This window comes from Lagenorhynchus albirostris, chromosome 3 (assembly GCF_949774975.1).
Source record: "Lagenorhynchus albirostris chromosome 3, mLagAlb1.1, whole genome shotgun sequence".
In the NCBI taxonomy this organism is placed as follows: domain Eukaryota; kingdom Metazoa; phylum Chordata; class Mammalia; order Artiodactyla; family Delphinidae; genus Lagenorhynchus; species Lagenorhynchus albirostris.
Window position 1 is genome coordinate 93,447,222 of NC_083097.1, and position 12,281 is coordinate 93,459,502.

Below are 12,281 nucleotides of genomic sequence, written 5' to 3' on the forward strand. Positions count from 1 at the left end.
GAGCACTGAGCCACCATGTAACTTCGGGGATCACCAAGTGGAAGCTTTGACTTCCATACTTAGGAATGGTTTTGCATATCCTTGATCCCACTTTTGGTAACTCTCTACTCCTGCTGTAAGACACACTGGTTTATCTCTGCCTGTGGCATAGAGCCCCACCTCCTTTCTCTGGTTCCCTGCTCACTCTTTGGCACAAAGGGAGATGCAATTAGAAGACAACTCTGCCAGAGCACAAGAGCCGAGAGCCAGGCTGGATCCCTGCAGGACTGCAGGAGAGTTCCTCTAAGCCACAGGGCAAAGAGCTTGTGACTCTTTCTTCTCACTTATTACATAAAAAGACAAAATGGACTCTGTTAGTGCTAATAAGTAGTCTTCAATGGCCTTCAGCTTTTACTATGGACATTGGCAAAAATGAGAAATGCCCAGGCTGCCAGCAAAGTCAGCAGAAGACTGTGTCTGAATAGAGTAGAATCTTTATTTTTTTAATACTTTTTAATTGGGTACCTTGGACCTGCATGCATACAGCACTGCCATTTCATCCACACTTGTATTAGATCCTCATGAATTATTCTGTTGATCAAATGAAGTTAACGAAAGGGGAGTAGTTAAGAATCTCAGAATCCCAACCAAGCCAGTGAGGATATGTTCATGAGGTCATTCAAAGGCAGTGAATGGTAATGATGAGCCACTGCTGTCCATTCCTTGACTATTAGTGGAGTACCAGCCTGTATGAGTTGATAGAGTCAATAGGTAATTTTTCTGCTATGGAGGAAAGGCTAGAGGAGTGTTAAACAGACTCATCAGACAGACTCAGAAGAATGTACTTGAAGTCTGGCTTTTTCTTGCTACTCACCAGCTGTGTGACCTGGGGTAGCCCACATCTCAGGATTATCCTTACCTGTAAAGTAGAGATGATCATAAAAACTTCCCTACCTTGCATAGGGTTCTTGAGAGATGCAAATAAAGTAACACATGAGAAACTGCTTTATAAACTAGATTGTGCTATCCACTGTCTTTTTTATGACTTTCTATTTAGATTCAGGTGTGTGTTTCTAGTTGCCAAGGGATATTTGTTTATGTAATCCGTAGACTATTTTAAAAAGACTTATAGTCAATAATTTCAACCTGTTCACCTATTTAATTGTGTAACATAGTTCAGTTCTGCTAACAAAACTAGTATAAGTTCTATCTTTTTTTTTTTTGCTTGCACTACTGAGACTTTTATAGATATGCTAATTAGCTGAGAAATGGTAGGAGGCAAGGATAAGGGTAAAACAAATTTGGAAAAGTTAATGAATAGGCCCTAACAGGATAATTAATCCCTGAATAATGGTGGTATTACTTAACAAGACTATCATCAATAAGCTCATTCAGGTCTTGATACTTTCTAGTAAAAATGTGGAAGCAAAAGAATACGTGTAACAATGATATCCTAAAATGTACATTTCTTATGAAGTTAGGATGACAATACGTGGCTTAAGAAGAAGTGTTTTTCATGAGACATGTCGGGAAGCAAGGAGCGACTCTGACATTATCCCGAGTCCCCATTTGCACTGACTGCTAAGCAAACTGAGTTCAGGGAGGCTGTGTCTTGTCACAACCCCTGTGCTTGGCACCACCAAATAATTTACTCAACCAGGCAAAGAAAAAAGAAAATCCCAGAAAAACATTTACTGTATAGGTCAAAGTATCCCTCAGAGCACTCAGTGTGGGAAACAGATGCCCTGGACCCCTGCATCAGCTGTTCTGACTGCCTTTGCAGATAGATCAGAAACATCCAAATTCAAAAGCAATCTTTCTAATCCATAAGGAAAAAAAAAAACCAGGGAATTTTTACAAGAATATGACACTGGAAATAAAGGTATTTAACTGATAGTATTTGAAATGTATTTTGTGGATGAGTATGACCTCTGGTGTTAAACTAGAGAAATTCCAGCACTTATATATCTTAATGACAGAAAGAGAAGCACATGCAATTTTCCAAGAGCTTATTATTGGAGGTTATAGGCCCTTGTATTGTCGCCTTTCAATCTTTCGTAATTCTCTTCCTCTCCTTCCCTCCTCACTCTCACAAATATAAATGAGTGTTTACTATGTGCTAAGTACTATCCACATGGAAGAATATTGTCTTTGTTGTTCTAACTGCTTAACTTTACATGTCGCATCTATAATCCTATATATGGGGAAAAAAGCAAAATTATGGTATGCTATATGAAAAGTTTACATATAAGCTTAAAATCCATTTGTTAATTTTATAAAGAAAAGAGGATTGATGAAAAGGAGAACTTCTTAAATGTGCCCCTGTCATAACCCAATAGTGTAAAATGCCCCAAACAATAAAGTTATGAGGATTCAGGCTAAAAGTAAAACAAAGTTGTCGGGGCATCTTGTCGCTTTTCATCACCATACTAATAGTGGATTATTGTACTCCAAATACAGACATTTATTAGCAAGAAGATTTTTTGAGTGTGTGTGATCAGATGATTCCCTGAAACAGAAAGATGATAAATATCTGACTGACTTGCTCTCCTCTTTCTCCATCACAGTGGGTTTTACATAACTATATTATTTCATGAGCTTTTGTAAGGCACTGACTAGGTGGAAGCACTGGTAATCTGAGTTTTGGTATTCTGACAGCTCCTCATTTTGTTTGCCAAATCTCCATTTCTTTCTTACCTTGTGCACCCTTTCCTCCCCTGATCCCCCTCTGTGAGCAGTGGTTAACTCCATCATTGTCGTAAATCTCAGCAAACACTCTGTTTCTACATGACTAAAGGCACTGCACCTAATCCGGTACTAAGGCATAGAGATATACATGGCAAAAGATACAATAATTTTTTCCCTGTTATTTTATCTATGGAACTTCTTTGAAGCTTTGAATTTGCTATTTGAGAAAGTCAGTTTGACAATAGAAGATGCAGCCATTACTTTTTTGTGTTTTTTTGCAGCCATTACTTTTTAGAATGACATTTTAATAACTTTAGAACCTTATATCTAATTTTGTGCTGGTAACAATTATTGTGATATTTGGAGAGGGGATTGATGTAGTCGTTCAACAAAATTTACCAAAGGCTAATGAAAGTATTAATTTACCATGATAAATGTATTTGATGTATTTAGGTTTGGAAGGATGAGTCAAACTTTTTCACTTAGTCAGCTATGCGTAGCAATGAGAAGAAGCTCATATAATTTGTTATAAAGTGAAAATGAATGTATTATGGATTTTGTGCTTGAGTTGAATTTTGTTTCACACCAGAAGGTGAAAATATTTTAATTTGGAAGCTTTCATTGTAATTTCAAATTACTCATTAGAATTGTTTTTAATAGTCATGTTCACCACACAATTCACGCAGAGCTACTCTGCTACCACAAAGATTCTATGATCAAAATTCTGAACAAATTTTATTAAATTACCAAAAATCATCATGGAATATAAAAATAAAATGCTGTCTCCAGTTTTTAGCCATTCAAATTCTATTTTTGACCAAGACTACAGAGAAATGCAAGTTCTGTGGGACTAAAAGCAACCCTCTCCCTTTTTTTCTTCTGGATCTGTTTACTTGCATGCACAAAAAATTAAAATTGCTTAACTCATATCCAAAGGATATCCTAAAATGAATTATTCACTCCAAGGCACTGAAAACGCGAACTCTCTCTTAGGAGCAGGTACGTGGTCAGCAACTTCAGGGTAGCTGCCGAGTAGAATATCAAGAAATTGGATCCAGCTGAGAATTCCAATTACCTAATGAGGGTGATCCGCTTTCACTTTAATTTCTAACTCGTTATAACTTCTATCATACAAATCATGCTCTAAAATCACGATTTAAAAGGGAAACAAATATTCAACTGGCCAGTGTATTTCATTCCCTTTTCTGGAGACGGGAATCTCAACTTACAAAGAAATACAAACGATAATGACTTAAGATGGAGCAGTAACAACGAACCCTTGAAAGGGTTCCCTACCGCTTTGTGTTAGTATATCGCCCAAAAGAAGGACACATCACAGGAAATTTGTGAGACACAAAGCGTAATTTTTATTAGTTTATTAGCAAATAAATAAATATTACACCTAACTCTAGCAAAACTCCAGCACTTTCCCCAGGCAGCTATTATTCAGTCCGAGTTATTATTAATAATTTCCTAGCCAGGCTATGACTGCCGGTGTGAATCAGCCAGCGCCAGGCCCCTCTCCATCCGCCGCCCCCGCCGCAGTCAGGGCTTGGCACAGAAGATGCTAGGTGTTTGCGCCACAGTGATCCGCCTTTGCTTTGTGTCTGTGCTGCAGGTGTGGAGGAGGAAGAACAGAAGACAAGCTGGTGGCCGGCGGTCGCTGAGCATTCCCCAGACTCTCGAGCAAACCTCTTCTTCATGGCAGGAAAAGCCCGCGGACCTACCCACTGGGGCGGCCAGAGGGCCTGAGCGCCGTAGCCCAGGACCTGGCGGCCGGGGGCGCCAGCCCCTCATGTTCTGCAGAAGGCGCAAATGTGAGCAGGCAGTGGCGGGGAAAGCCCTCCGCCCCCGCCAGGGGGACCCGGGAAGCCCGCGCGGGCTCCTCCCGCGGACGAAGGGGATCCTCTCCTCCGGCCCCGCCCCCATCCTCCCCAGGCCCAGGCGCCAAGGAGGTTAACCCTACCCGCGCCGCAGCGCATTAGGGCGAGAGCACCGCGCAGCCAATCCCGACTCCCCGGCGCCAGAGACCAGCGGCGTGGGGAAGATCGGTGAGCCGGGCCCGTTCGGGTCTCGCAGCGGCCAAACAAGGGCTCAGGCCCCGGGGTTCTCACTAAGCCCTGCTGCACTGGCTTAGCTAGTCGTCAAACTTTTTCTCTCCAAAGCGGGTGCCCCCGCAGTTATTTGGCGGGCAGCCGGCAGCCCACTCTCAGCGGGACAATTAGGGAGAAGTGGGCGTGGGGCGAGGAGGCTGCTGTTCTGCAGCTCTAAGAGGCGTGCATGCCGGTGGAGGAGTGGCCCGGGTTCCGCACTGTTCCCTCGCCTGACCCCCTGGCTGGGGTGGCTCAACGTGCTGCAGTGCCCGGTGCAGGGGATCTAGACTGCGCGTCCGGCACTAGTTAGGGGGGTGGTGGCACGGGAAGGAGGGGACGCCTGTTTTTTCCTCCTTCCTCTGCAGACCCGCTGCACTACCTGGTGGTGCTCACGGGTGCTCCCAATCAGCAGGTGGAACCCCCGCCCTCACCCTGTCCTGGCCTGCGCCTCCGAGGGTTTTCATTCTGCAGATTCTACCCCCCCCCCGCCCCCATCTCTCTCTCTCTCACACGCTCCCCTAAACCGCGCGCACTGCAAACTCAGTCTTGGTCCCCGCAGGTGATGTCATGCCCATTGTTTTGGTGAGCCCAACCAATTGGACGCGCCGCCTGGATTCTACCGGAGCCGGCATGGGCCCTTCCTCGCACCAGCAGCAGGAGTCTCCGCTCCCTACCATAACGCATTGCGCAGGGTGCACCACCGCCTGGTCTCCCTGCAGCTTTAACAGCCCTGACATGGAAACCCCATTGCAGTTCCAGCGCGGCTTCTTCTCGGAGCAGCCGCCACCGCCACCGCTCTCCTCACACCTGCATTGCCAGCAGCAGCAGCAGAGCCAGGACAAGCCGTGCCCGCCCTTCGCGCCCCTCCCGCACCCTCACCACCCCCCGCACCTCGCGCACCAGCAGCAGGGCAGCGGCGGCAGCAGCCCATGCCTCCGGTGCAACAGCTGCGCCTCCTCCGGTGCCCCGGGGGCGGGGGCGGGGGATAACCTGTCCCTGCTGCTCCGCACCTCCTCGCCCGGCGGCGCCTTCCGGACCCGTACCTCCTCGCCGCTGTCAGGCTCGTCGTGCTGCTGCTGCTGCTCGTCGCGCCGGGGCAGCCAGCTCAATGTGAGCGAGCTGACGCCGTCCAGCCATGCCAGTGCGCTCCGGCAGCAGTACGCGCAGCAGCCGGCGTCCGCCTCCCAGTACCACCAGTGCCACAGCCTGCAGCCCGCCGCCAGCCCCACGGGCAGCCTCGGCAGCCTGGGCTCCGGGCCCCCGCTCTCGCACCACCACCACCACCACCACCACCCGCACCCGGCGCACCACCAGCACAGCCAGCCCCAGGCGCGCCGCGAGAGCAACCCCTTCACCGAAATAGCCATGAGCAGCTGTAGGTACAACGGGGGCGTCATGCGGCCGCTCAGCAACTTGAGCGCGTCCCGCCGGAACCTGCACGAGATGGACTCCGAGGCACAGCCCCTACAGCCCCCGGCGTCTGTTGGAGGAGGTGGCGGCGCGTCCTCCCCGTCTGCAGCCGCGGCCGCCGCCGCTTCGTCCTCAGCCCCGGAGATCGTGGTATCTAAGCCGGAGCACAACAACTCCAATAACCTGGCGCTCTACGGAGCCGGCGGCGGAGGCAGCGCTGGAGGCGGCGGCGGCGGCGGTGGCAGCGGGCATGGCAGCAGCGGTGGCACCAAGTCCAGCAAAAAGAAGAACCAGAACATCGGCTACAAGCTGGGCCACCGGCGCGCCCTGTTCGAGAAGCGCAAGCGGCTCAGCGACTACGCGCTCATCTTCGGCATGTTCGGCATCGTGGTCATGGTCATCGAGACCGAGCTGTCGTGGGGCGCCTACGACAAGGTAAGTGCTCCAGCCCTTTGCTCACCGTTCCCGGGCCGCAGAGCCGGACACCGGGTGGTTGGGATGGGCGCTGGTGGGAACTCTCTGCCTGCCAGTTCCGAGCTTTTCCCGGACAATTGAAGGTGCCCGCCGGGACGGCGAGCACCGCTGAGACTCGCTCCCCTAATCCGCAAGGCAACTCTGGAGAGGAAGCTTTTCCGCGCGCAAAGTTCTGGAGGCAGTGAATGCCCAGCGAGTTTGGGCACGTTAAAGAAGTGATTTCAGGAGTCGGTGAGGAAAGCATGCTCTGTTCCTCTCCTGGTGCTCACGATGTCGGAGGCCCCTTTCAAACCCAAGCGCTTAAACTCAAGGATAACTTCCTCTCAGGTTTTGAGAGCCACGAGCTGCGCTTGGGTCTGTGGTGTCGAGGACCCCGCTGCTTGGCCTTCCGGGATCTCCTCTCTCACTTTCCTGTGAGGCCAAGTGATCTGACAGATCACAGAGCCGAGACAGGTGCCCCTACCCCCATCCTCCTACTGGGAATTCAGGTCCCCTTGCTGGGGATTGACCGACCCCCCGGATCTTAAAGGTGGTTAAAAGTGCTTCTTCTTTTTTTTTTTTTTTTTTAAAAAGTGCTTCTGTCTGTGTTGCAGGCGTCGCTGTATTCCTTAGCTCTGAAATGCCTTATCAGTCTCTCCACGATCATCCTGCTCGGTCTGATCATCGTGTACCACGCCAGGGAAATACAGGTAACTTCGGGGTTCTGCTGTTTATGAATGACTTCAGCCGGGGGAAGTGCAAGGCAGCAAACGCTTTTTCCAAGCTCTCGTGTCCTTGCTTGAGGTTACAGAAGACACACGCTGTATTCTTACCTTAGTACCTGACCTGTTCTTTCAAGAAGTTAAAAACAAAACAAACAGTGCAGCATGTAAATGTGCAGTAGTTTCCAGGATGTATTTGTTAAACCTTTCAGATTTTCCCCTCTCCTCTTTAGGTAGATCCACTTCTCCATATCAGGCACTGTATTTGTTTTGCTCAAGGCCAGTTATATACTAGCCTTAGTCCACCAGGTAAATGTGTATTCTTGTCTAATAAACATTTAACAAGATGGGTGGGTCATTATGGAAGATTGTGCCCATGTGTATCACCTTCCATAACTGTAGCTTAGAGAAGAAAATAGGCCCGTGATATTCCTTGCTACTGTATATCAATAAGACAAGGAGAAAGCTCTAACCTTTTCTATATCTTACTGTAAAGTTGAAGAAAAAAATCTGTTGTAAATTAAGAATACAAATTCTGTATATCTGGTAGTTTGGTAGATTTTCAGGTACAATCATTACATTATTTATTAAAAATGTCACTTAAGAGCAAAGGCCACTGCCCTTGTGAGTGAACTTGTTAGGAAAATGTTTGTTTTGTTTAAATGTAGCCAGGAACTCTATTGTTAGATTTGACTGTTACTGACCATTTCAGAATAGTCCGTCTAAAATTCATGGGTTGTCTTTTAAGTTGTTTATTTTGCTGTAGCTTTCAGTTAAAGGAATATTAAGGTTTGGGAATAAAATAACTAGAGTTTTCAAAAATTAAGAGAGATTGAGATTTTCCAGTTTAGAACTTACACTAATATGCATTTTCTGATTGTTTTGGATCAGGTGTTAGGCATTTGGCAGAACTATTAAACCCTCGAATTTAGGCTGCTTTCCTTTAGGAGTTGCCGTTGAATTTAAATAACTTAGCATTAATTATAAGTTAAATTAATTTTAAGTTAGTAATTTGCAAAAACATACTAAATATGGAAGAAACCAATTTTAACTATTGCCCAAGCAAAATAAAGATACACATGACCCCACATGAGGGGGGAGAAATTACTTCATCATGCTTTCAAATTTGCAAAGACTTTGAAAAGTGTGATTTTGAAGGAAGGAGGATAGAGAATGAGAATTAGAAAGAGTGAGAATATTTAGAGTTAAGTAATAAAACTGCACTGCCAAAACAAGGCAAACACATTTGGACCCTTTAAAATTTTAATAATTCACACATCTTTAATTACTTCTCAGTTTACTATTAAATAATTACACATCTTTAATTCAGCACTAATGATCGTGGGCTTTTGAGATTCTTTCAAACATTTTAAAGTAATACTAAAATATAACTTAAGCATCATGAGAGTATCTTTTCATTTTGACTTGAAGGGTAGACACTTAAGGCTAGGGAACAAAACAGGTCTAATGGCCCTTTGACTTGGTTTACAGATGAGGTACCTGCAGTCAGAAGAGGTGACCAGCTTGCCAGATTCCATAGCTAGACAGTGCAGAGCGTGACCAGGCCTGTCCTCCTAGCTTCCACCCAGAATGCTTCCTGCTGCACTCTGCTACTGCTTGTTAGCAACCCTGAACATGGACATGTCTTTGTCTGTGGTTCCTCTCTAAATCCAAACGTTTGGTATTTGAATAGGGTTAGACTTAAACGGTTTTTCTAAAATCTTCTTAGGTATTTATAAAAATCAAGTAATTTAATTTTTTTTTTTGGCTTGAAGACCAGAGTAGTTTTATTTAATCCACCCTAGAAAGAGACCTTGCTGTTTTGTTTTGTTTTTTAATTAAACATCAGCTTTCGTATTATTCCTGTTCCTTCTGAAAAACACACAGCAAAACAAGCATTCAAGGCGGAGGACATTTGATGGTATTAACACCAAGAACAAAGTGTCTTCCTGAAAATGCTAACCTTTTAAGAATTATGGGGAGATTTTTTTGAAATAACTTATAGGAGTTTGTGAGGACCAAACATTGGCCACTGACATTGGCCAGATGTTAATTACGTGGTGTAAAAATTTTTTGATACCATATTAGAACTCTTAAAACTTAGAGAAAGTAATACAAATAAAAGAAGTCATATTTTTAAAGATCATTTCACACTTGAAAGAATTCCACCCCTGGCTAATTTTGAGGACCACTTCTGTTATACAAATGCATAGATATATTGATTAGAGTACGAAGAGCACGGGTGATAAAAATGAAGACATGAATTCCCCCTCTAAGGGTTATAAGCACAGTGAACCTCTTTATTGTTGGGGCAACATAAACATCACAAAAAGTTATATTTTTATAATTGGAATTATCTGACCTGATACATGGTTTCTGCTAAACCAGCCACACTTAAGATAGTTTCAAAATGGATGCTCAGGTAATATCATTTAGTTATTTTGGATGTAGCTTTTACATTCAGTGTTTAATCTAGAGTGATTTTTGTTTTCCTCAAGCTGAAGTTCCAAATTCTTACCTGAGATGCTTTTTTAAAAATATGAAATGGAAAAGGACCAAATAAATGTGGAGACCCTGAGCTGGAAATCAAGAACCAGAAAAAACATGTTCTAATTTATCCAGAGAGTAGTCAGTGATTGCTGCTGAAATAGTTCACTCTGAAACACAGGAAAATCAAGTGCATAGGCTAATGTATCCATGTGTGGAAAATGACGAATTGACCCCTTTTTAACTTACTGATGTCACTGCTATAGATGTACTTCTTTCATAAGTTTTAAGCAAATAGGTACTTCTCAGTTTACTATTAAGAATTCTAAGTATATAGATTAGCTTTGAGTTAAGGAACTCAATGCGGGGGTTATGCTGCTGTTCAGAGCATGTTCTTGGGCATAGCATGCAGTCTAATGTGACACTTCCTCTTTTTCTTTTTAGCATAGCAGTATGATGATTGGACAGTGAGAGCTAGCTAGTATGGGTTTCTGGTACATGGTAGGATTTCTTACTGCATTCAGGAAAAGTAAGTGTTATAGCCAATGTTCTGGCTCTCTGCCCACCGGAATTGCTTTAACGAAGCTTGGGGAGGCCCTGACATTTCCATGGAGAACCTTGGAAAGCAAGTCAGTGTGACCTTTTATAAAATGTTTATACACAGTCTATCAAAATAGATGGTTCAGGTGAGTCATGGACGGAAGTGCTTGAATTAAAATAGTGTGATGGAGAGGCTTTGTAAGAACTTAGCTCAGTACATTTCAGCTTTGGTGTCATTTTTTCAGTACCACAGACAGCTCAATGCACCAGACTATAGTTTGCTCATTTCACTAATTACTTTTACATCCCCTCAAAACAAAAATGAAATTACTTTTTGGGGGGGAGGGATCAGAAAGCTTATATAAAATCAGATTTAGTGGGAGCAGATTTTCAGCTAAGTAGATATTAGATTTTTTCAAATAGACATTTGGCCTTACTTTCTATATTCATCAGTAAAGTCAAAAAATGATGAATAGATACATAAAATAAATTTTAGCAAATGCCTTTGTATCACAACCTTCTGACAAAGGAAAAGTACTATGGGGATTGTTTTATACAGTTTGGAAAGGTCACTTGATACTTTAAGTAGCTTCCCCACCTCAAGTCCAAGGTCAAATAATAGGAAAAACAGAGGCATGATTTCCTGTGACTTTTCTTTTTCTCCCCCCTCTTCTGTAGGGTTGGAAGCATTTGTTTGATGGAATAAGAACGAAACAATGTTCAAGTACTCTTTAAGGTCTTCAACATCAAATAAGTTGAATGTAGATTGCACTTCATCTTTTCAACTTTAGTGTACTCGACTTTCTCGTGTGGAAGCAATTTTAGTTGAAAGAGTTGTTTAGTATTTTGAGACAGGCAAATACAAGATTCTAAGTTGGGAAGAAAACCCCTTGGACTGTGATCTTTCTGGTTCTCATGGGATTTGGCAGAATGGAGAGTACTGTACTTTAAAGTTGAAAATGGTTTTATTTCCTTGGTTTTGTTTTGGTAATAATATAATTATAGAATAAATAGCACTAAGGGAAACACTGATTTTCCCCTGGTATCTCTTGCAGTGGAAGAACTCTACACATTCTCCCTTAAGTCAGCTTTTCAGAGATGGATGATATACATCTAAAAGTGGAAGAGCAGAAATGACAATTACCCCTTACCTGTGCATGTAGGCCACACAAAGGGGGAAGGAGTGAATGTGGGCAGGGACCTCAGCAACCTCTGAAGTCTCCTGGACTGGTTGAGGAGGGGTGGCTACGTGCCCACTGAGTAGACTCTGGCTCACCTTGTGGAGAATGGGAAAGAATGCTCGCCTTCCCACTCCTGCAGAGAGCAAGTAGATGCTTCCAGACCGTGCAGAAAATACTGCATATAGTTATTATTCTTATTAATAAAATAATAATGACTACACACAGTGAAAATAACTAGTACAGAAGAGCTTAAAATAAATATGATAGTCACATTCTCAATCCAGTGTTTCAGAGACCACCACTTTTAAATTTCTCATACATTTCTCCAGAATTTTCAAAAATGAATATTTAGTTGTGTTTAGAGACACACATACTGTGCTTTTTTTGCTTAATATATCTTGAAGGTTTTTTATTGTCAGCACATGGAAACCCATCTCATTCGTTCTTAGCAACTGTTTATTATCCCATTTTACGGATGCACTGTGGCTTACTGTTAAGCTTTTGCTGTTATAAGCCATAATAAAAATGAACACTCTTGTATACTATTTAAATCTACTAATTAGAGGATACACATATGGCATATATCCAGCAGACAGATTGCCGAATCAAAGGGAGTTTGTATTTTAAATGGAAAGTACTGCCCACCAGCCCTTTAGAAAGGTCTTCAGGGTTCTCATTCTCGGCTTCCCTACACATTATTTCCCCACAGCATTGTTAACACTGAATGT

General features: G+C 43.9%; 1 protein-coding gene across 1 annotated transcript in view; it reads left to right on the forward strand.

Moving 5' to 3' along the window:
* The window catches only part of KCNN2 (potassium calcium-activated channel subfamily N member 2), a 327,085-nt gene that overhangs the window by 138,543 nt on the left and 176,261 nt on the right, over window positions 1-12,281 (forward strand). Inside the window, exons 2-4 of the mRNA XM_060143406.1 lie at window positions 4,286-4,484; window positions 5,320-6,605; window positions 7,238-7,333. Coding sequence (XP_059999389.1) covers window positions 4,463-4,484; window positions 5,320-6,605; window positions 7,238-7,333 — 1,404 coding nt within the window. The 5' untranslated portion in view covers window positions 4,286-4,462. The remainder of the gene's footprint in view (window positions 1-4,285; window positions 4,485-5,319; window positions 6,606-7,237; window positions 7,334-12,281) is intronic.